At 41.2% G+C, this 25,102-nt stretch overlaps 1 protein-coding gene across 2 annotated transcripts; it reads right to left on the bottom strand.

Annotated features, from left to right (window-relative positions):
* Positions 1 to 1,267: 1,267 nt before the first annotated feature.
* On the bottom strand, positions 1,268 to 23,387 carry vbp1 (von Hippel-Lindau binding protein 1). Of its 2 annotated transcripts, XM_062994321.1 has the most exons (7): positions 23,301 to 23,387; positions 12,630 to 12,754; positions 10,720 to 10,786; positions 10,522 to 10,620; positions 9,511 to 9,649; positions 7,955 to 8,068; positions 1,268 to 1,434 (listed from the first exon to the last, which is right to left on the bottom strand). In XM_062994321.1, exons 1-6 carry the CDS (start codon positions 23,379 to 23,381, stop codon positions 7,992 to 7,994), a joined length of 588 nt encoding a protein of 195 aa, XP_062850391.1. In that variant the 5' UTR covers positions 23,382 to 23,387; the 3' UTR covers positions 1,268 to 1,434; positions 7,955 to 7,991. The 2 variants fall into 2 exon arrangements, with proteins under 2 accessions (XP_062850391.1, XP_062850390.1); XM_062994320.1 differs by lacking the exon at positions 1,268 to 1,434 and having other exon boundaries at positions 7,853 to 8,068.
* Positions 23,388 to 25,102: the final 1,715 nt, after the last annotated feature.

Below are 25,102 nucleotides of genomic sequence, written 5' to 3'. Positions count from 1 at the left end.
TTGGAGGGAAAATGACAAGCAGTGCTCAATTTGGACATTTAGGGGTGTAGTCTCTTAGGGGTGTACTCACTTTTGTTGCCGGTGGTTTAGACATTAATGGCTGTATATTAAGTTATTTTGAGGGAAGAATAAATTGACACTGTTATATAAGCTGCACACAGACTACTTTTCATTGTGTCAAAGTGTCATTTTGTCAGTGTTGTCCCATGAAAAGATATACTTAAATATCTGCAGAAATGTGAGGGGTGTACTCACTTTTGTGATACACTGTATCTATCTATCTATCTATCTATCTATCTATCTATCTATCTATCTATCTATCTATCTATCTATCTATCTATCTATCTAACTCACTAACTAACTAACTAACTAACTAAAAAAACAATCTAAAAAACAACCAGATCGGTTTTTTTTTAACCATTCGAAAAAATTGGAAACTTCTATTCACTGATAAATGATGGACACATCATGAGACTGGACAAAATAAGTTCTTTTCCTTAATGTTACAGGCGGCACGGTGGCTAAGTGGGTAGCACTGTCGCCTCACAGCAAGAAGGTCCTGGGTTTCAATCCCCCAGGTGGGGCAGTCTGGGTCCTTTCTGTGTGGAGTTTGCATGTTCTGCCCGTGTCTGCGTTGGTTTCCTCCAGGTGCTCCGGTTCCCTCCTACAGTCCAAAGACATGCAAGTGAGGTAAATTGGAGACACTAAATTGTCCATGACTGTGTTTGATGTAACCTTGTGAACTGATGAACCTTGTGTAATGAGTAACTACCGTTCCTGTCATGAAATAACCAAAGTGTAAAATATGACGTTAAAATCCTAATGAACAAACAAACAAATCTTAGTGTTACGGACACAGTGATGTCATTGGTCTGGGTTAGTCTGGCTTTTTTGCAAATTTTATATTTAAGACAATTTAAAGCATTTTGGGTTAAACAGCCTTTAATGATATTAAATAATAGCCATATGCAATACCCATATGCATGGATCTTTGCTAATATCTCAAACCCTTGGCCATAACCAAAGTCCTTTTTATGTAGTGACTAGACGCACTTGACTGAAATGAGGAGCAAATCCAGGTCACCAGAATCCACTTAACCAGTTGCACCACTCGCATTCGGTTATCCAGTCATTCACACAATTATTTCCAGAGATAAAAAGCAATGTAATATTATTTTTAGACACAAAGCACCTCATGGATTAAAATAGCTTATAAGTCTCACATGCATTCACTTAACTGATTCAATTATAGTACTCAACTACTCACTCACTATTACATCAGTTTCCATACTTTATTACATTTACATTCTACTACAGGGTTGCACAGTGGCTCAGTGAGTAGCAGTGTCGCCTCACAGCAAGAAGGTCCTGAGTTCGATCCCCAGGTGGGGCGGTCCGGGTCCTTTCTGTGTGGAGACCTGATTTCGTCTTGGTCTATAAATAAACAACCACTTGTTTTACAATAACATTTGCAGCATTTAGAAATGTCCTTACTCAGAGCTGTTAGCAAAGGTGCTTTGTTTTCCTCTTATTCACTTTAGTACAAATAGGCAACAATCAATTCTGCTTAGACCCTGCTAAAGGGTGCAATATGGGTAAAAAAAGTAACAAAAATATAAATTTCAAAATTAATATATGCATGTAACTGTCTAAAATAAGCTTATTTGGGTGAGAAGTCGTGTCTTTTGGGGTTAGAAATTTTGAAATGCACTGTTAAGCATTTTTGAGGTGTTAGCTTTCACACTTTTTAACACAGCCAACTGACAAGAGACAAGGACATTCTTAGAATAAGACAGCTTTTTAAGTAAATACAAACATCTCAGCTCTAACAAACCACACAGATGACACCATTTTTACTTATTGTAAAATATTTAAGGAAATATCATTAACGCTTGATACTTAAGGCTTAATCCAAAACATGTTTTGTTGAAAGTTTGTTTATTTTTTGTTGAATTCTTCACCCCTTCTAAAATTAATTGTAATGTACAGAATGTGTGACCAATTAACCAACAGACTAATCAAAACCAAAAATGTAAAGGAAATGGTTGCCATTATATTCAGAAAATGGCTCATCTACCAGTCACACTGAAAGAACACCAAATTCAGTCTGTAAATAAAAAATTCAAAAGCTCTGAAAAAAAAAAACAGACCAGCAACTGGAACAATTTAGCCTTGTTTAAAACACATTCACTCCTTAGGAAAAAAAGAACTAAACAAAACACACAGTCTACTTTTCCAAAACAGTGTTTTTAACCTTATTTGTATCTACCATATCTGCAGCATGTAGGTGATTGCCACAGACAAAAATTACAACACAAGGAGCGGAAATCCTTTTTACTCAAAACTCCTGTATAGCAGTTACTATATTGTCACAAAGGTTGAATTGTGTATGGGGGAAATAAAATGAAATCCTATCAAAATAATAAATAACAGGAAACTTGTTTACTTGAAACTTACTTATAATGATAGAAGTGTCTAAATGTTGTTCGTTATAAAACAATTTAAATCCGCTGTTTTAATGAGAAGCAGCTACTCAGTGCTTTACGGTAGCGCTGCTGAATCTGGCTGTATGTGTGTGCATGTGTGCGCGCGCTGTATTGTTTGTTTGTTTATTTATTAGGATTTTAACGTCATGTTTTACACTTTGGTTACATTCATGACAGGAACGGTAGTTACTCGTTACACAAGATTCCTCAGTTCACAAGGTTATATCAAACACAGTCCTGGACAATTTTGTATTTCCAATAGACCTCACTTGCATGTCTTTGGACTGTGGGAGGAAACCGGAGCACACGGAGTAAACCCACGCAGACACAGGGAGAACATGCAAACTCCACACAGAAAGGACCCGGACCGCCCCACCTGGGGATCAAACCCAGGACCTTCTTGCTGTGAGGTGACAGTGCTACCCACTTAGCCACAGTGCCACCCGCGTGCCGTATGGTCACCTGCTGCTATTTCATCATTACATTTCCAAACAAACACTGTCTAAAAAGCCACTATTCAGTATCATGTCTGGCTCTTTAACCACTTTGATGAACTGAATACAATATGAGCAAGTGAGGGTAAAGGGCCTTGGTCAGGAGCCCAACAGTGGCAACCCGAACTTGTGGTGAGGCATTAACCACTGAGCTAATACAAGGATAGTTACCGATTCGTTTACTTACTTTTTAATGAGCAGACAATCATCTTTTTTACATTGGGAGATCATGCCAAACTACTTACTTGCAAAACAAACACAAATTATGTAAATCTGCTATTTTTCTGTAAGGTCATGATCAAGATAAATTCCTTCAGATGGTTGGATTTAATCCAAAAAGCACCAAATATCAGGTCTCACATGAATTAGAACATGCTTTACATCACCATGGGCTTAAAGGTGACATGGTGCCTTTTTTCTTCTTTTCAGATCAGCAACAATTCTTATTTAAGGTTTAATATCAGCATCTGAGCATAATTCAATTTACTGAAGAGGTTAAAAAAAATCCCAAGGGATCTTCATCTCTCGCTTACATAGTTTTGCTCTAGATCAGAAAAACAAACAAGTGACATTACATCAGGCTATAGTGTCTGTGCATTAGTATTTAATAGGATCTGAAAAAGATGGCATGCTCCCTGCGAGTAGGAGGTGAGAACCTACCCCAAGTGAAGGAGTTCAAATATCTCGAGCTTTGGGTAATGACCGAAAGATCGAGGTCACGGATACAAGCGGCTGAAATGAGCTTTCTCCGGCGGGTTGCTGGGCATACTCTCCGTGATCGGGTGAGGAGCTCAGCAATACGGGAGGAGCTCGGAGTAGAACCGCTGCTCCTTCGCATGGAGGAGAGCCAGTTGAGGTGGTTCGGGCATCTGATAAGGATGCCTCCTTGATGCCTCCCTTTGGAGGTTTACCAGGCACGACCAACTGGGAGGAGCCCCCAGGGTCGACTCGGGTTAGGGAGCTGGTAGAAGCGGCAGGGGAGAGAGATGCCTGGGACTCTTTGCTTGCACTGTTGCCACCGTGACCCTGAATGGATAAGCGGAACAGATGATGATGTAATTATTTAGTTTTTCCACTCTTACCCAGACAGACCGATATGGAGGCGAGATGGCTGTACCAGTTTCATCTAATTTACATTTACATTTTCGACATTTAGCAGACACTCTTATCCAGAGCGACTTACAGAAGTGCTTCCATAGTAAACATTACCTTACTCTAGTTTAAGTAAACAACACAAACCTGCTAAAACCTGTTAGAACCAAAGTGTTTTTTTTTTTAAAGAAATGAATAAGAGTGTTAGTAAGTACAAGTCAGCTTAAGTGCTTAGTAAAAAGGTGGGTTTTTAATTTTTTAAAGACAGCAAGAGACTCAGATGTTCGGACAGACATAGGAAGTTCGTTCCACCACTTGGGTGCCAGTACAGAGAAGAGCCTTGATGCTTGTCTTCCTCGAGTCCTGGGTGGAGGACCAAGTCAAGCGAGACTAGTGGTTCGGAGGTTGCGCGGTACAGAGCGGGGTTTGATTAGACCTCGAAGGTAGCTTGGGGCTGGTCCATTTTTGGCTTTGTAGGTGAGCATCAGTGTTTTAAACTGAATGCGTGCAGCTACAGGAAGCCAGTGAAGAGAACACAGCAGTGGGGTAATGTGGCAGTGTTTAGGTTGGTTAAAAACCAGACGAGCAGCTGCATTTTGAATGAGCTGCAAGGGTTTAATAGTGGACATAGGAGCACCTGCCAGGAGGGAGTTGCATTAGTCCAACCGTGAGATTACAAGAGACTGGACAAGAATCTGAGTATCCTGATGATGTAGGAAGGAACCGGCACGATCTTGTTATGTTGGCTATATGAGAAGAGAAGGTCAGCTGTTTATCCAGGTTGGAGATTGATCTGCAGGAATAAGTAACAGCTCTGTCTTGCTGGGATTAGGTTTTAGATGATGAGCCGTCATCCATTGTGAGATATCTCGCAGACATGCTGAGATGCGAGCTGAGACTTGTGTGTCTGCAGGAGGAAATGACAGAATGAGCTGAGTATCATCTGCACAGGAGTGGTAATTGTCATTGGGGACTCCATGGTTGATAAGGTTGATAAGTCGTGTTAGATTAGATGCTTTACAGAGGGGCATTTTGTAAAAGTATCTGATCCAACAATGTGGATTTCTTCACTTGTCCGGTTGAGACTGAGCCAAGGAAACGCATAAAGCTCTGGATATGGGACACAGGGTCAGGAGCGCTTTAAGTACTATAGCAACTAACAGAAGCCTTCATTTAGTGACCTTATAAGTAGCAAACTTCCTTTATTCTAGAAAGGGTTAGAACCATTTAGATTATACATACTGAAATGAGACAATGCATGATTACATAACACATAATTTCTGTATTTCTGTGTACATACTGTATAAAGGTGGTAATTTTTACATAATGACTTTGGGTTGGAAGTTAATAGTTCATCTTTAAAGTTAACTTTCTTCATCTCATGCTATCTGGTAAATAAATGAATGCACAGTGCTTGATCTAGTGGTGACAAATCTGCTCTGACGTCAGAGAGATATTTTTGATCCCTGTGATTCACTGAACCATAATATGCTGCTGCATTATGGTACCACTTTTGATGTATTTATTACTCACGACTGTCATTACACTGACATTGAAGATAAAGCTCTCAATGTAATTTCAGTAACAATGTAGTATATTCCAATTAAAGGTTTACGTTCTACCAAATTAGATTTCTTGCTTGATGACATGTCTCTTCCCTTAAAAGGGGATATTTAGTCTTTTCTGCTACTGGCAGAAAGTATGGTCATACCAAGGCTTTAAAAAAAGTAAAAAGTAAATTAACACTAAAGCCACTATGAAAAAAATTATAAAAACAATGGATTTTAACAGTGCTAAGATTCAAACTCTGGTCTCTGCAGTGGTGGACTAATAAACTAGACTGCTGTTCAAACTGGAAGACAAATGTCTGCAATGAATAAATACCTGTTACACTTAGAGGCCTAATTGTAAAACCTGTTAATTCTCTCATGGATGCACATATTAAGGCTGCACTTAAATATCCCTGTGTCATCCTGGTCAGAGATGTTGCAGGTCTAGTTCCACCAGTGGGCAAAAGGTCGGAACACCCAGAAGGGGCACCAATTCACTGCAGGGCTTCGGCCATCCCTCACATAGCAAATCATGTCTGTGTAGACACCCAGCTGACTGATAGAACCGCTAGGATTTGGACCAAGGTCTCAGCAGTGGTGGGTTAGAGTAATAAACTGCTGCACCACCCAAAACATTTAATAATGCACTCAGTGGCTGAAGATGTAAGCCTGTGTATGGTCTCATCAGTGACTTTTAGGCCCCTTGAAGAAGTATGGAACAATTTATATATATATATATATATATATATATATATATATATATAAAACCAAAAAAAAAATTGGTGAACTGCCTCTCCTAAAACGTTCACGTGTCTGAAGGAGGCGCAAAGCCCTGTACTACCACACACCATTGTCTTCTTGCTAGTAAGCCACAAGTGCGACCTGCAGACAGAACGTCAAGTCTCCCGTCACGAAGTTGAGAAACTAGCAGCTGCATACGGCATACAATATATGGAAACTTTAGCGCATGATGCCATCAATGTAGAGGTGGCCTTCACTGAGCTGACATGCAAGATCTTTGAGCTGGTCAAAAGGTGACATTACCATCCAGGAAGACTGGGAAGGTGTCAGGAGTGGATTTGTTCCCAAAATAGTGCACTCATCTGACGAGGTGTCCAAGAGCAAGCGCCAGTGTTTCTGTTGATCCACATTCTCTTGCATTTTCCCTTGCTTGCCCAGTAAAAGGCTCTTGTAGTTACACCCCATTTCTGAAAATGGGCACATTTTGTAATATAAAACAAAAGTCAAGCTATAATCTATAATATGTATTATTTAAATTCTTTATCTAACTGATGGATTTGATGCCTGCAACAGACTTAAAGATGTTGGGCCAGGGATAAAACAAGTGTCTAAAAGGTCCTGGGTTTGATACCCAGGTGGAATGGGCTGGGTCCTTTCTGCAGGAATTTTTGGCAAGTACTGGCTGTGTACTACATGTAACAATTTCCTGTGTTCTTCATGTGTCTGGGCTGTGGGCTAACATGGTGAAACAGAGACCTTTTCTTACAAAGAAAAACATCAAAGCCTGGTAACATTGAGAAAAATCCTACATTGAATCTGATGAGACCAAGGTTGAAAGAACACCATACGCATATAGACATCAATTATGTCTTTGCACATTTTCTTCTAACATCAATAAAGGTTTTAGATGTGTAATATTAACCTCTAAGACAACTAATATTTCTTTCTACTACCAGTAATAAAAGTGCTACTCAACTATGCTGAAGTTGTTTCAATAACAGCCTTAAAACACCCTGAAATGTTTAAGAATATAAACCCATTAAGCACAGAGACCATTTTGTGTCTTTTCCCAAAGCTTCATTATTGTTGCTCATTCAGTCATACAATGTAACAAATAAATACAGATGAAAGAGGAGCTTAAAACAAAGAGAAGGGAAATAAAGCACAGTTCAGATGAGGTCCGTGCTGCGGAGAGAACAACTAAACAAAGCGAAAAAGGAGAAGTCAGTCAGGTAAAGGCATCAGTACAGAATAGAAGGTTGAGCAGTGATCAGACTTTAACCCTACAGAAGGTTTATTAAACACACATTGGTTCCCCTTTAAAAACAAGCACCCTTAGCTTTCATGCGCTGTCCTATCCTAACACATCCTAGAATTCCTGAACATCGGTACATACTCCTCGGAGTCGCTAAACGCAAACAAATGAAAAACCTGGTAAAACATTGTGCGAAGAAAAAGCTACTTATGCTAAAAAATGATTATGACCAGCTTCATTTCCATTTTCTTTTTACTTGAAAAAATACTTTAAAAAGTAACAAATCAACAGATAGCAGAGTGAAGGGAAGCTTGACACAGGGGTGTTTTTACTGACAGGGAAGAAACTGGTGGGTAGGGGCAAGTCCCCTCCCCTAAGACCTCTCAGATGACTTAAGGAGGTTGTCTTTGCTCCTCTTCTTGACATCCCAGTTATAGACACGTGCCATATCTGAAGAAAGTGTTAAGGCATATCTGACATCTTCAGTTTCTCTAACACACTGCATGTATATTAACAGGACTTACTGCTCAGTACTGAAGGATAAATTTTTTAAAATCTTTATTTATGCATTTTCTATTTTTAGCCCATTCTAGTCACATCCAATTACCCAGTTCTATCCCCACCACTGCTATAAAGGAGGGCCATACATAACCAACGAGGAGGGCCATACCTAACCAACGAGGAGGGCCATACCTAACAAGGAGGCTCATACCTAACAAACAACGAGGGTCATACCTAACCAACAAGGAGGGCCATACCTAACCAACGAGGAGGGCCATACCTAATTCATACCCATTCCTAACCCTTTTTCTCCCATTCTAGTCACATCCAATTACTCAGTTCTATCTCCCCCACTGCTACAAAGGAGGGTCATACTATACCAACGAGAAGGGCCATACTATACCAACGAGAAGGGCCATACCTAACCAATGAGAAGGGCCATGCCTAACCAATGAGAAGGGCCATGCCTAACCAACAAGGCAGGCCATACCTTACCTATGAGGGGGGACATACCTTACCAACAATGAGGGCCATACCTAACCTATGAAGGGGGACATACCTTACCGACAATGAGGGCCATACCTAACCAACCAGGAGGGCCATACCTTACCTATGAGGGGGGACATACCTTACCAACAATAAGGGCCATACCCAACTAAGAAAGAGGCTCATACCTAACCAATGACAGGGGCCATACCTTACCAACGAGGAGGGCCATACCTAACCAATGACAGGGGCCATACCTTACCAATGAGGAGGGCCATACCTAACCAATGCCCTGTCTGACATGTGTGCAGTAGCCAACCACTTCTTTTCATCTGCACAAGGCGGGTTCAAACAGGGATCAGTATCACGCACACATACGCTCCCTTCGACATATGTGCAGTAGCCAACCGCTGTGGGTTCACACAGGGATCAGTATTACATAAAGAGAGTCAATGATGATCATTATTCACTTTGTCTGTGCAGTTGCCTTTGTCCAGCCAGCAGAGCCCACAAGTGCAGTAGCAATGAGGAATCACTTCGGCTTGCCCACCCCCAGACACAGCCATTTGTGTCTGTGTAGACGCCAGCTGGTTGATAGCAGAGATGATATTTTATTTAAACTTGAGAGCTCAGCAGTGGTGGGCTAGAGTGTTCTGCTACTGTGCCACCCAAACACTCTCGAAGGATCTATTTTAATCATGGACGCAAACTTTTTTCGTGTCTTTCACGGAATAACTGGGCCAGTACGTTTCTTACCTCATCTTTTCCCCAACACACTGGAATTTTTAGTCCCTACATTATTCCTGAAAAAATTGAAAAACACATTTGAATTTCTGTATCACCGTGTGTTCATGTTGTGAGTCTGGGCTCATCTTCACCTTACACTGGCTGAAGTATAAGGATACTGACTTCAGTGGTTGTGAACTGGTCTCGGAGGAAATCCAGGTCCTCTTCTAGCGACTCCAGGTTTCGTGAGGCTGTGGCAAGGTTCTTCTCCAGAAGTGTCTGGGCTTCATCTATATCATACTCCAACATCACGTTTGCCTGGATTAGGAACATTTTACCTACAGTTACCTACAGAAATATTCAGCCCTCCCTCACCTTACCAAGAAGTATTATGGTGATGTGTATAGAACTAAATGAACTTTCAGACAATACTGCCAGTGGTGTCTCTAGGAATGTTTAAGGTCTTGGAAATCTTATACCTGTTGCCCTTTTTTGGTGGAATGAAATTATCTCCTCTCTCAGCTTTGCAACAGCTTAGTTTTTACCACGGTTGCAACACACCTTAAACACTTGAATGGTGTTTGTATAGCACATCACAGCTAAAGCAAATTAGGGGGGTTATTGAATTCCAATGGTTTAATCATGTTGTAACCCAACTTTAGGTCCTACAGACCCACAGTAGGTTTTAAAATCACTAATATATATATATTTTTTAATAATAATTTTTCCCAGTTTCTTCCCCCAATTTTCTCCCCTAATCTAGTCGTGTCCAATTATCCTGAATGTTTCCCTTTATACTGATTCGACCCTTCACCGCTGACTGAGGATGCCTCTTAACTGACATACGCCCCCTCAGGCACGTACAGTCACTACAGACTGCATTTTTCACCTGCACGAGTCGAGTTCATACACCGACGGGCACTGTGTACGGAGGGCCACACCCCCATCAGCATTATTCCTCAGATATATATCATTACTCTGTCCATCAGTCAGCCAGCAGTTTAAAATACAGTTTAAAATACTTTATCATTAATTTACTCTGTTCATTTTCTGTACCATTCAACTGATTAAGACTTCATTTATCTCTGCTAAAAAGTTTAGTTTTATAAATGCTTATTTTCTTTGAGGGGGATAAATAAAACTGGCAACCCGTATCACTGGTTTAAGACATTATGTGTGTGCACGCTTACCCCAAGCCACAAACACACTTTATCTGTGGGCGGGACAGTGGCCTTACAGTACACGTTATCAGCCAATAGGTAATGTGTTTCCATCGGATCTGTAGTGTCCTGTATCAAGAGGTGAAAAAATACACAGAACATGTTAGGGCAGAAATAGAATTAAATGGGCAAAAAGGGATAAATTAACAAAAGTGATATCAGACTAACCTTTTTCTTTTGCATGTGCCGTAAGATTTCTAACGTCTGCTTGATTTGCGGAATCTGACTTTTCAACCTAAACAGCATAACATGAAAATAGTGCCTTTTAGACAACTCCAGATAACATTGTACACACTAACAACCAGTCATACATGTGGTGTATCATTTTTAATGCAAAGTTCAGAGTTTTAACTAGTTTTTAAATGAAAACCTAGTTAAATAATAATAATAATAATAATAATAATAATAAAAACTAAACAGTGGGTCACATGGGTGGCATAGCCACCTAATGCACTAGCTTATTAACACTGATCATAAGTTCCCAAGTTCAAATACCAGGCAGAGATTAAATCCTAACAATCTGCCTGGGAACCTAAACTGGCACAACTGGCTGTGCCTGACTTTAAAGAGGTTGACAGGTTATCACTGCAACTGTACAACTGTGTCCTATGCAAAAACTCATTTCAGGGAGGTACCCCCTGGACCTCGACCCCCCAAGCCAAAAATAAATAAATAAATAAAGCTAAAAAATCTCACACACACCAAAAGATATGAGTGATAACAGAACCTTTAGGAGCTGCTAACTGAGCTACTAAGCTAACTGTTCGCGTCACAAACACATTAATGTGTACTACATAGTGCACTAGATAGTGTGAAAGACAATAGATTTATGTTCCCTACATAGTGCACTAGATTGTATATCAGAAAAGAATTTATGTTCCTTACTTAGCACACTAGATAGTGTACTAGATAATAGACCTGTTTCTTACATAATGCTTTAGGTAGCGTATTAGTTAACGGATTTAGGTTCCCTACATAGTGCACTAAATTGTATATCAGATAACAGATTTATGTTCCCTACATAGTGCACTAGATTGTATTTTAGATATGAATTTATGTTCACTACGTAGTGCACTAGATAGTAAATAAGACAATTGGTTTATGTTCCCTACACAGTGCACTAGATTGTATATTAGATAACGCATTCATGTTCACTACATAGTGCACTAGAAAGTATAACTAGAAGATGATTTGTGTTCCTTACATAGTGCACTAGATAGTGTATTACATAATTAAATATGGTCCCTACATAGTGCATTAAATTGTATATCAGATATCGGATTTATGTTCCCTCCATAGTGCACTAGACAGTATATTAGACAATTGATTTATGTTCCCTACACAGTGCCCTAGATTGTATATCAGATAACGGATTTAATACGCGTGCACGTGTGTGTCGCTCTTGGCCGCTCGTTCTAGATTCCGGGAGATTTTATCTGGCTTGCGGGCATCAGGGAGCCGCTATGTATATGCGGGAGACTCCCGGAATTTCCGGGAGACTTGGGATGTCTGCCTATGTTGAGGCACCTGCACTAGTGGCGGATAATTTGCAGGGTGCATAGTGTGACTCTCTATGTGCAATGCAGCTCAGTGAGACTCACTCAGAGGTTAAAATAAAAAAAAAAATAAAAATAAAAACAAATAAGCTGCTGTACAGAGGCACACTAAGACCAGGAATAGCTAAAAGCCTTCAGCTTAATATTACTAAAACACAGTGATATATAACTGATCAGGACTTTAATGTAATTTTACAGGGACAGACTGACAAATCAGAATTACTGGCATGCTTGACATACTGTGTACATAATAATGCCAAACAAATGTCTACCTAATTTCATGTTCATTCCATCATAAGACCTTTATTAAGTGTAACATTTGTAGATTTGTTCTATTTTAGTATTTACTCTCAGACTTGTAACTTATTTTAGTGTTTTATCATATGTACAGTGTTTCCCTTCTCACTACAAAATCGTGTTTACATCATAAATGTTACAAATCAAATGCAACCAATATGGTGGATAGAGGTCAGATTGAAACGTGCCAGAGAGTGAGCAAAACCATTATTATTATTTGCAAACCTCATTTTTTTCTGAGCCAGGTTAAGTTCCATGTATTTATACTTCTGGTACTGTTCGTCAAGCTTCCTCAGTACAGCATCTGCTGTGTCATTGCCAGGCTGCTTCATAAAGGAGTCGACATCCTCCTAAACAGAGAGAACAAGAGTCATCAGATATTACAGCAGCAGACAGACTGAGGCAGTATCATAGACCAGATCCCTATATTTAATCATTTACGTTTGCACTAAAATGCAATTTAATTTCATTCCATCATTCATCTTAAAATGATTAACTCAGGACAAAGGGCAGCATTGTAGAGCATCACATGCTTACTCATTCACAGATCATTTACAAACTTCAAGGACTTTGCGTACAGTGTCGTCCCTGTCTGATTGTTAGTAATAACACATATACACTCACAAGCACTTTATTGGATTTACCAATGTACATTCAAGTTACACAGATCACACAGAGAAACTTTGTGGGTATACCATTATTAACTGTAGTTTGTATGTGGCTCTGTACATTTAACAACCCTTTTAACAACTCAATTTATCAATCAAAAGAAACCCCCGCTGTCCAGATGCTGGTTGGTGTTGGACCATTCTCAGCACTGCATTGACACGGGTGGTAACTGCGAGTACAGAGTCGGAGTCGGACCATTCTCAGCACTGCAATGACACAGTGGTGGTGACTGCGAGTACAGAGTCGGACCATTCTCAGCACTGCATTGACACAGGGGTGGTGACTGCGAGTACAGAGTCGGACCATTCTCAGCACTGCATTGACACAGTGGTGGTGACTGCGAGTACAGAGTCGGACCATTCTCAGCACTGCATTGACACAGGGGTGGTGACTGCGAGTACAGAGTAGGACTATTCTCAGCACTGCATTGACACAGTGGTGGTGACTGCGAGTACAGAGTCGGACCATTCTCAGCACTGCATTGACACAGGGGTGGTGACAATGAGTACAGAGTCGGACCATTCTCAGAACTGCATTGACACAGGGGTGGTGACTGTGGGCACAGAGTCGGACCATTCTCAGCACTGCATTGACACGGGGGTGGTGACTGCGAGTACAGAGTCGGACCATTCTCAGCACTGCATTGACACGGGGGTGGTGACTGCGAGTACAGAGTCGGACCATTCTCAGCACTGCATTGACACAGGGGTGGTGACTGCGGGTACAGAGTCGGACCATTCTCAGCACTGCATTGACACAGGGGTGGTGACTGTGGGTACAGAGTCGGACCATTCTCAGCACTGCATTGACACAGGGGTGGTGACTGTGAGTACAGAGTCGGACCATTCTCAGCACTGCATTGACACAGGGGTGGTGACTGTGAGTACAGAGTCGGACCATTCTCAGCACTGCATTGACACAGGGGTGGTGACTGTGAGTACAGAGTCGGACCATTCTCAGCACTGCATTGACACAGGGGTGGTGACTGTGGGTACAGAGTCGGACCATTCTCAGCACTGCATTGACACAGGGGTGGTGACTGTGGGTACAGAGTCGGACCATTCTCAGCACTGCATTGACACAGGGGTGGTGACTGCGAGTACAGAGTCGGACCATTCTCAGCACTGCATTGACACAGGGGTGGTGACTGTGAGTACAGGGCAACAAGTTAATCTGTATGATAGGTGTAGCTTGCAAATTCACCACACTGAAATAAACCATGCACTGAAAAATCCCATTACTGACTGACTCCTAACTTAGAAATTTCCTACAATTAGATTACTGAGGTGCATATAAATAATCTTCCTTTATCAAAATATAATTTAATAGCAAAAACTGTTCAATGAAATTAAGTGCAGACTTACTAAAATATATCAGTAAAAATGGAAAGCATTTCTGTATGGTCAGTTTGAGATATCCAGCATTACTTTGTCATTTTGTAAGCTCTAATTATAAAATTATTATCAATTTCTATTGGTACATGCTGTTTTACTGTCAGATGGTGTATATACTTATATATCAACCAGTCCTAATTTGCTCATTTTGCAAATTAGGACTGGTCCCCCTCCACCGGCTCAGCCATGCAGCCACTGTTGGGCCCTTGCCATACAATGGTTGACTCTGTGCTGTAATCCCATCTTCCAATGAAGCAAGGATATGTGGAAAAGCATTCCATTGTTCTGTATAGTTGTTCATGTATATATGACAAATAAAGGCAGCCACTGTTGGGCCCTTGAGCAAGGCCCTTAACCCCCTTCGGCTCCAGGGGCACCGTACAATGGCTGATCCTGCACTCAGACCTCAGCTTCCAAACAAGCTGGGATACGCGAAAAAAGAATTTCGTTGTACTGTACACCTGTATATATGTGTATATGTTTATATATATACCGATCACCCATAACATTAAAACCACCTCCTTGTTTCTACACTCACTGTCCATTTTATCAGCTCCACTCACCATATAGAAGCACTTTGAGGTTCTACAATTACTGACTGTAGTCCATCTATGCATGCGTTGTTAGCCCCCTTTCATGCTGTTTTTCAATGGTCAGGACCCTCAAAGGACCACTACAGAGCAGGTACTATTTAGGTGGTGGATCATTCTCAGCACTGCAGTGACACTGACATGGTGGTGGTGTGTTAGTGTGTGTTGTGCTGGTGTGCGTGGATCATACACAGCAGCGCTGCTGGAGTTTTTAAATACCGTGTCCACTCACTGTCCACTCTATTAGAAACTCCTACCTAGTTGGTCCACCTTGTAGATGTAAAGTCAGAGACGGTCGCTCATCTACTGCTGCTGTTTGAGTTGGTCATCTTTGAGATCTTCATCAGTGGTCACAGGACGCTGCCCACGGGGCGCTGTTGGCTGAATATTTTTGGTTGGTGGACTATTCTCAGTCCAGCAGTGACAGAGAGGTGTTTAAAAACTCCAGCAGCGCTGCTGTGTCTGATCCACTCATACCAGCACAACACACACTAACACACCACCACCATGTCAGTGTCACTGCAGTGCTGAGAATGATCCACCACCCAAATAATACCTGCTCTGTGGTGGTCCTGACCATTAAAGAACAGGGTGAAAGCAGGCTAAAAGTATGTAGAGAAACAGATGGACTACAGTCAGTAATTGTAAAACTACAAAGTGCTTGTATATGGAGCTGATAATAGGAGGTGGTTTTAATGTTATGGTTGATTGGTGTATGTATGTATGTATGTATGTATGTATGTATGTATATATATACAGTGTATCACAAAAGTGAGTACACCCCTCACATTTCTGCAAATATTTCATTATATCTTTTCATGGGACAACACTATAGACATGAAACTTGAATATAACTTAGAGTAGTCAGTGTACAACTTGTATAGCAGTGTAGATTTACTGTCTTCTGAAAATAACTCAACACACAGCCATTAATGTCTAAACAGCTGGCAACATAAGTGAGTACACCCCACAGTGAACATGTCCAAATTGTGCCCAAATGTGTCGTTGTCCCTCCCTGGTGTCATGTGTCAAGGTCCCAGGTGTAAATGGGGAGCAGGGCTGTTAAATTTGGTGTTTTGGGTACAATTCTCTCATACTGGCCACTGGATATTCAACATGGCACCTCATGGCAAAGAACTCTCTGAGGATGTGAGAAATAGAATTGTTGCTCTCCACAAAGATGGCCTGGGCTATAAGAAGATTGCTAACACCCTGAAACTGAGCTACAGCATGGTGGCCAAGGTCATACAGCGGTTTTCCAGGACAGGTTCCACTCGGAACAGGCTTCGCCAGGGTCGACCAAAGAAGTTGAGTCCACATGTTCGGCGTCATATCCAGAGGTTGGCTTTAAAAAATAGACACATGAGTGCTGCCAGCATTGCTGCAGAGGTTGAAGATGAGGGAGGTCAGCCTGTCAGTGCTCAGACCATACGCCGCACACTGCATCAACTCGGTCTGCATGGTCGTCATCCCAGAAGGAAGCTGACGCATAAGAAAGCCCGCAAACAGTTTGCTGAAGACAAGCAGTCCAAGAACATGGATTACTGGAATGCCCTGTGGTCTGACGAGACCAAGATAAACTTGTTTGGCTCAGATGGTGTCCAGCATGTGTGGCGGCGCCCTGGTGAGAAGTACCAAGACAACTGTATCTTGCCTACAGTCAAGCATGGTGGTGGTAGCATCATGGTCTTGGGCTGCATGAGTGTTGCTGGCACTGGGGAGCTGCAGTTCATTGAGGGAAACATGAATTCCAACATGTACTGTGACATTCTGAAACAGAGCATGATCCCATCCCTTCGAAAACTGGGCCTCATGGCAGTTTTCCAACAGGATAACGACCCCAAACACAACCTCCAAGATGACAACTGCCTTGCTGAGGAAGCTGAAGGTAAAGGTGATGGACTAAACCCAATTGAGCACCTGTGGCGCATCCTCAAGTGGAAGGTGGAGGAGTTCAAGGTGTCTAACATCCACCAGCTCCGTGATGTCATCATGGAGGAGTGGAAGAGGATTCCAGTAGCAACCTGTGCAGCTCTGGTGAATTCCATGCCCAGGAGGGTTAAGGCAGTGCTGGATAATAATGGTGGTCACACAAAATATTGACACTTTGGGCACAATTTGGACATGTTCACTGTGGGGTGTACTCACTTATGTTGCCAGCTATTTAGACATTAATGGCTGTGTGTTGAGTTATTTTCAGAAGACAGTAAATCTACACTGCTATACAAGTTGTACACTGAATACTCTAAGTTATACCCAAGTTTTATTTCTATAGTGTTGTCCCATGAAAAGATATAATGAAATATTTGCAGAAATGTGAGGGGTGTACTCACTTTTGTGATACACTGTATGTGTGTGTGTGTGTGTGTAATATACACTGATATACAGGGGTTGGACAAAATAACTGAAACACCTGTCATTTTAGTGTGGGAGGTTTCATGGCTATATTGGACCAGTCTGGTGGCCAATCTTCATTAATTGCACATTGCACCAGTAAGAGCAGAGTGTGAAGGTTCAATTAGCAGGGTAAGAGCACAGTTTTGCTCAAAATATTGCAATGCACACAACATTATGGGTGACATACCAGAGTTCAAAAGAGGACAAATTGTTGGTGCACGTCTTGCTGGCGCATCTGTGACCAAGACAGCAGGTGTTTGTGATGTATCAAGAGCCACGGTATCCAGGGTAATGTCAGCATACCACCAAGAAGGACAAACCACATCCAACAGGATTAACTGTGGACGCAAGAGGAAGCTGTCTGAAAGGGATGTTCGGGTGCTAACCCGGATTGTATCCAAAAAACATAAAACCACAGCTGCCCAAATCACGGCAGAATTAAATGTGCACCTCAACTCTCCTGTTTCCACCAGAACTGTCCGTCGGGAGCTCCACAGGGTCAATATACACGGCCGGGCTGCTATAGCCAAACCTTTGGTCACTCGTGCCAATGCCAAACGTCGGTTTCAATGGTGCAAGGAGCGCAAATCTTGGGCTGTGGACAATGTGAAACATGTATTGTTCTCTGATGAGTCCACCTTTACTGTTTTCCCCACATCCGGGAGAGTTACGGTGTGGAGAAGCCCCAAAGAAGCGTACCACCCAGACTGTTGCATGCCCAGAGTGAAGCATGGGGGTGGATCAGTGATGGTTTGGGCTGCCATATCATGGCATTCCCTTGGCCCAATACTTGTGCTAGATGGGCGCGTCACTGCCAAGGACTACCGAACCATTCTGGAGGACCATGTGCATCCAATGGCGGTGCCGTGTATCAGGATGACAATGCACCAATACACACAGCAAGACTGGTGAAAGATTGGTTTGATGAACATGAAAGTGAAGTTGAACATCTCCCATGGCCTGCACAGTCACCAGATCTAAATATTATTGAGCCACTTTGGGGTGTTTTGGAGAAGCGAGTCAGGAAACGTTTTCCTCCACCAGCATCACGTAGTGACCTGGCCACTATCCTGCAAGAAGAATGGCTTAAAATCCCTCTGACCACTGTGCAGGACTTGTATATGTCATTTCCAAGACGAACTGACGCTGTATTGGCCGCAAAAGGAGGCCCTACACCATACTAATAAATTATTGTGGTCTAAAACCAGGTGTTTCAGTTATTTTGTCCAACCCCTGTATATACTGTATATACTGTATATATATATATATATATATATATACAGTGTATCACAAAAGTGAGTACACCCCTCACATTTCTGCAGATATTTAAGTATATCTTTTCATGGGACAACACTGACAAAATGACACTTTGACACAATGAAAAGTAGTCTGTGTGCAGCTTATATAACAGTGTAAATTTATTCTTCCCTCAAAATAACTCAATATACAGCCATTAATGTCTAAACCACCGGCAACAAAAGTGAGTACACCCCTTAGTAAAAGTTCCTGAAGTGTCAATATTTTGTGTGGCCACCATTATTTCCCAGAACTGCCTTAACTCTCCTGGGCATGGAGTTTACCAGAGCTTCACAGGTTGCCACTGGAATGCTTTTCCACTCCTCCATGACGACATCACGGAGCTGGCGGATATTCGAGACCACCTTCCGCTTGAGGATGCCCCAAAGATGTTCTATTGGGTTTAGGTCTGGAGACATGTTTGGCCAGTCCATCACCTTTACCCTCAGCCTCTTCAATAAAACAGTGGTCGTCTTAGAGGTGTGTTTGGAGTCATTATCATGCTGGAACACTGCCCTGCGACCCAGTTTCCGGAGGGAGGGGATCATGCTCTGCTTCAGTATTTCACAGTACATATTGGAGTTCATGTGTCCCTCAATGAAATGTAACTCCCCAACACCTGCTGCACTCATGCAGCCCCAGACCATGGCATTCCCACCACCATGCTTGACTGTAGGCATGACACACTTATCTTTGTACTCCTCACCTGATTGCCGCCACACATGCTTGAGACCATCTGAACCAAACAAATTAATCTTGGTCTCATCAGACCATAGGACATGGTTCCAGTAATCCATGTCCTTTGTTGACATGTCTTCAGCAAACTGTTTGCGGGCTTTCTTGTGTAGAGACTTCAGAAGAAGCTTCCTTCTGGGGTGACAGCCATGCAGACCAATTTGATGTAGTGTGCGGCGTATGGTCTGAGCACTGACAGGCTGACCCCCCACCTTTTCAAACTCTGCAGCAATGCTGACAGCACTCCTGCGCCTATCTTTCAAAGACAGCAGTTGGATGTGACGCTGAGCACGTGCACTCAGCTTCTTTGGACGACCAACGCGAGGTCTGTTCTGAGTGGACCCTGCTCTTTTAAAACGCTGGATGATCTTGGCCACTGTGCTGCAGCTCAATTTCAGGGTGTTGGCAATCTTCTTGTAGCCTTGGCCATCTTCATGTAGCGCAACAATTCGTCTTTTAAGATCCTCAGAGAGTTCTTTGCCATGAGGTGCCATGTTGGAACTTTCAGTGACCAGTATGAGAGAGTGTGAGAGCTGTACTACTAAATTGAACACACCTGCTCCCTATGCACACCTGAGACCTAGTAACACTAACAAATCACATGACATTTTGGAGGGAAAATGACAAGCAGTGCTCAATTTGGACATTTAGGGGTGTAGTCTCTTAGGGGTGTACTCACTTTTGTTGCCGGTGGTTTAGACATTAATGGCTGTATATTGAGTTATTTTGAGGGAAGAATAAATTTACACTGTTATATAAGCTGCACACAGACTACTTTTCATTGTGTCAAAGTGTCATTTTGTCAGTGTTGTCCCATGAAAAGATATACTTAAATATCTGCAGAAATGTGAGGGGTGTACTCACTTTTGTGATACACTGTATATATGTGTGTGTGTGTATATACAGTGTATCACAAAAGTGAGTACACCCCTCACATTTCTGCAGATATTTAAGTATATCTTTTCATGGGACAACACTGACAAAATGACACTTTGACACAATGAAAAGTAGTCTGTGTGCAGCTTATATAACAGTGTATATTTATTCTTCCCTCAAAATAACTCAATATACAGCCATTAATGTCTAAACCACCGGCAACAAAAGTGAGTACACCCCTAAGAGACTACACCCCTAAATGTCCAAATTGAGCACTGCCTGTCATTTTCCCTCCAAAATGTCATGTGATTTGTTAGTGTTACTAGGTCTCAGGTGTGCATAGGGAGCAGGTGTGTTCAATTTAGTAGTACAGCTCTCACACTCTCTCATACTGGTCACTGAAAGTTCCAACATGGCACCTCATGGCAAAGAACTCTCTGAGGATCTTAAAAGACGAATTGTTGCGCTACATGAAGATGGCCAAGGCTACAAGAAGATTGGCAACACCCTGAAACTGAGCTGCAGCACAGTGGCCAAGATCATCCAGCGTTTTAAAAGAGCAGGGTCCACTCAGAACAGACCTCGCGTTGGTCGTCCAAAGAAGCTGAGTGCACGTGCTCAGCATCACATCCAACTGCTGTCTTTGAAAGATAGGCGCAGGAGTGCTGTCAGCATTGCTGCAGAGATTGAAAAGGTGGGGGGTCAGCCTGTCAGTGCTCAGACCATACGCCGCACACTACATCAAATTGGTCTGCATGGCTGTCACCCCAGAAGGAAGCCTCTCCTGAAGTCTCTACACAAGAAAGCCCGCAAACAGTTTGCTGAAGACATGTCAACAAAGGACATGGATTACTGGAACCATGTCCTATGGTCTGATGAGACCAAGATTAATTTGTTTGGTTCAGATGGTCTCAAGCATGTGTGGCGGCAATCAGGTGAGGAGTACAAAGATAAGTGTGTCATGCCTACAGTCAAGCATGGTGGTGGGAATGCCATGGTCTGGGGCTGCATGAGTGCAGCAGGTGTTGGGGAGTTACATTTCATTGAGGGACACATAAACTCCAATATGTACTGTGAAATACTGAAGCAGAGCATGATCCCCTCCCTCCGGAAACTGGGTCGCAGGGCAGTGTTCCAGCATGATAATGACCCCAAACACACCTCTAAGACGACCACTGCTTTATTGAAGAGGCTGAGGGTAAAGGTGATGGACTGGCCAAGCATGTCTCCAGACCTAAACCCAATAGAACATCTTTGGGGCATCCTCAAGCGGAAGGTGGAGGAGCGCAAAGTCTCGAATATCCGCCAGCTCCGTGATGTCGTCATGGAGGAGTGGAAAAGCATTCCAGTGGCAACCTGTGAAGCTCTGGTAAACTCCATGCCCAGGAGAGTTAAGGCAGTTCTGGGAAATAATGGTGGCCACACAAAATATTGACACTTCAGGAACTTTCACTAAGGGGTGTACTCACTTTTGTTGCCGGTGGTTTAGACATTAATGGCTGTATATTGAGTTATTTTGAGGGAAGAATAAATTTACACTGTTATATAAGCTGCACACAGACTACTTTTCATTGTGTTAAAGTGTCATTTTGTCAGTGTTGTCCCATGAAAAGATATACTTAAATATCTGCAGAAATGTGAGGGGTGTACTCACTTTTGTGATACACTGTATATATATATATATATATGTGTGTGTTATATACACTGATATATATATATATATATATATATATATATATAAATATATATATCAGTGTATAACACACACACCTGTATATATACAGTATATCAGTGTATATTACACACACAGATACATACATTATATATATATATATATATATATATATATATATATATATATATATATATATATATATATATACTGTGTGTGTATATGTATATATATATATATATATATATATATGTGTGTGTTATATACACTGATATATATATATATATATATATATATATAAATATATATATCAGTGTATAACACACACACCTGTATATATACAGTATATCAGTGTATATTACACACACAGATACATACATTATATATATATATATATATATATATATATATATATATATATATATATATATATATATATACTGTGTGTGTATATGTATATATATGTATATATATATATATATATATATATATATATATATATATATATATATATATATATATATATATATATATATATATATATATAAAAAATACAGGCATTCTATTCTATCTTCTTTCAAACTGCTCTATATTATCACTATAATAAGACTGTGATATTAATATCTTAGAATAATGAAGTAATTACATCCTTTGATATCGTGACTAGACTGGTCATGGTAGTAGTAAAGTAAAACTAATTTAATCATTGTGTTAAATATTGTGATACATGTTATGTATCGTAATATATCGATAATTGCAGTATGATATCGCCCTGTCCTACACTGAATGACTGAGCAGATCCTGTGAATGTGCTGAATAATGGAAACAAAAGATCATAATTTTATTAATAGATCGATATATACACATAGAACAACTCTGCTACTTGTGTTAAAAATGTGTTATACAAATTGAAAGCTACCAAAATAAGCTCAAATACGTCCAAATGTAACTTATATTATCACCAGAAGAATGATGCACATTGAAGGCGTGAGTTAGCCTGTCGGCTAACACAAGACACGGGCGGCGTCCCAAACAGCACACTACGTACTACGTAGTATCCAAGAATAGTGAACGACAACATTGCAAGTGCAGTATTCGAGCATACTATGTAGTGCGCTAGTATTTGAATTGGGACTCAACCACAGCCTTAAAAGGGCAAGACGGTGCTACAGTCGCTTATGATTCTTTAATTCTTTTATTAAACACTTTAATACGTGCATAAAGTGTTCCACGTAATATTTAGGTTCACATGTTTACATCTACTCACCACAAATATCGCTTCAGGAATTCCTAGATGTTTTTTCTTATTAGCCGCTCCGGCACTGCTACTCTCTATGGTGGTCGCCATTTTGGAAAGACCCGTACAAGACGTTTCCTCCTGACGTAAATGATAGGTAGTTATATTACGCACAGTGAGCATGCAGAAGAATAACGTTATAACACAACACTGTGTTACTCAAGTGTGACTCAACCTGAAATATATATGTGCAATAAATCTACTTTAAGCATTTTGTATTAAGTTTTGTGTGTCTGACGTTTACGTGGTGCTGGAATAAAATAATAATGTTATAGGAGACAAGATGCATTTAACTACAGTACCGGCAGGTGGCAGCATATCACCAGTTGTTGACAGGCCATTCAGTACAACCCAAAGCAGTCATACTGGAAACCACATGGATGAAATTCAGGGTGTGGATGCTGATGATTTCGCAACTATAGAGACAAAGACTAGAATTTAGCTAGCTGACCTGTTACTCAGACATAATGTTAATCACATTAGGAGGGGTAATGTAAGTAATCAAGGTTGGACTACTGCAACTCCCTCCTGGCAGGTGCTCCTATGTCCACTACTAAACCCTTGCAGCTCATTCAAAATGCAGCTGCCCGTCTGGTTTTTAACCAACCTAAACACTGCCACATCACCCCACTGCTGCATTCTCTTCACTGGCTTCCTGTAGCTGCACACATTCAGTTTAAAACACTGATGCTCGCCTACAAAGCCAAAAATGGACCAGCCCCAAGTTACCTTTGCGGTCTAATCAAACCCCGCTCTGTACCGCGCAACCTCCGATTAACTAGTCTCGCTTGACTTGATCCTCCACCCAGAACTAAAGGAAGACAAGCATTAAGGCTCTTCTCTGTCCTAGCACCCAAGTGGTGGAACGAACTTCCTATGTCTGTCCGAACATCTGAGTCTCTTGCTATCTTTAAAAACAATTAAAAACTCATCTTTTTACTAAGCACTTAAGCTGACTTGTACTTACTTACGAACATTCTTTTCCATTTCCAAATGAGTTTTAGCAGATTTGTGTTCTTTGACTGTTGTTTACTTAAACTAGAGAAATGAAATGTTTACTATAGAAGCACTTCTGTAAGTTGCTCTGGATAAGAGCGTCTGCTAAATGCAGAAAATGTAAATGTTAATGTTATGGAATCAGAATCAGATTTATTGGCCAAGTATGTGGATACACACAAGGAATTTGGTTCCGGCTTATGGTATCTCTCTAGTATGAATCCAGTATACAAGCAATGTACATGTTGCAGATAATGCACAAGAAAATAAAAAAATTAACAGACATCCCAAGTTGCAAAAACTCATTTCAGGGAGGTAACTTCCCCCCCCACACCACCACCACCACCACCACCACCACCAAAAAAAAAAAAAAGCTAAAAAACCTCTCGCACACACCAAAGGATATGGGTGATAACAGAACTTTTAGGAGCTGCTAACTGAGCTACTAAGCTAACTGTTCGCATCACAAACACATAATGTGTACTACATAGTGCACTAGATAGTGTGAAAGACAATAGATTTATGTTCCTTACTTAGTGCACTAGATTGTATATTAGAAAAGAATTTATGTTCCTTACTTAGTGCACTAGATAGTGTACTAGATAATAGACTTATGTTTCTTACATAATGCTTTAGGTAGCGTATTAGTTCACGGATTTAGGTTCCCTACATAGTGCACTAAATTGTATATCAGATAACAGATTTATGTTCCCTACATAGTGCACTAGATAATATTTTAGATATGAATTTATGTTCCCTGTGTAGTGCACTAGATA

Source organism: Trichomycterus rosablanca, chromosome 4, assembly GCF_030014385.1.
Source record: "Trichomycterus rosablanca isolate fTriRos1 chromosome 4, fTriRos1.hap1, whole genome shotgun sequence".
Lineage (NCBI taxonomy): Eukaryota > Metazoa > Chordata > Actinopteri > Siluriformes > Trichomycteridae > Trichomycterus > Trichomycterus rosablanca.
This window is presented reverse-complemented; position numbering and strand designations above follow the sequence as displayed.

Coding starts and splice junctions, on each gene's coding strand:
- vbp1 (XM_062994321.1), bottom strand. CDS start 23,381: ATGGCGACCACCATAGAGAGTAGCAGTGCCGGAGCGGCTAATAAGAAA. Junction 10,621..10,719: donor GGCACATGCAAAAGAAAAAG/GTTAGTCTGATA, acceptor CTCTTGATACAG/GACACTACAGATCCGATGGA. Junction 8,069..9,510: donor GTTCACAACCACTGAAGTCA/GTATCCTTATAC, acceptor CACTTTCTTCAG/ATATGGCACGTGTCTATAAC.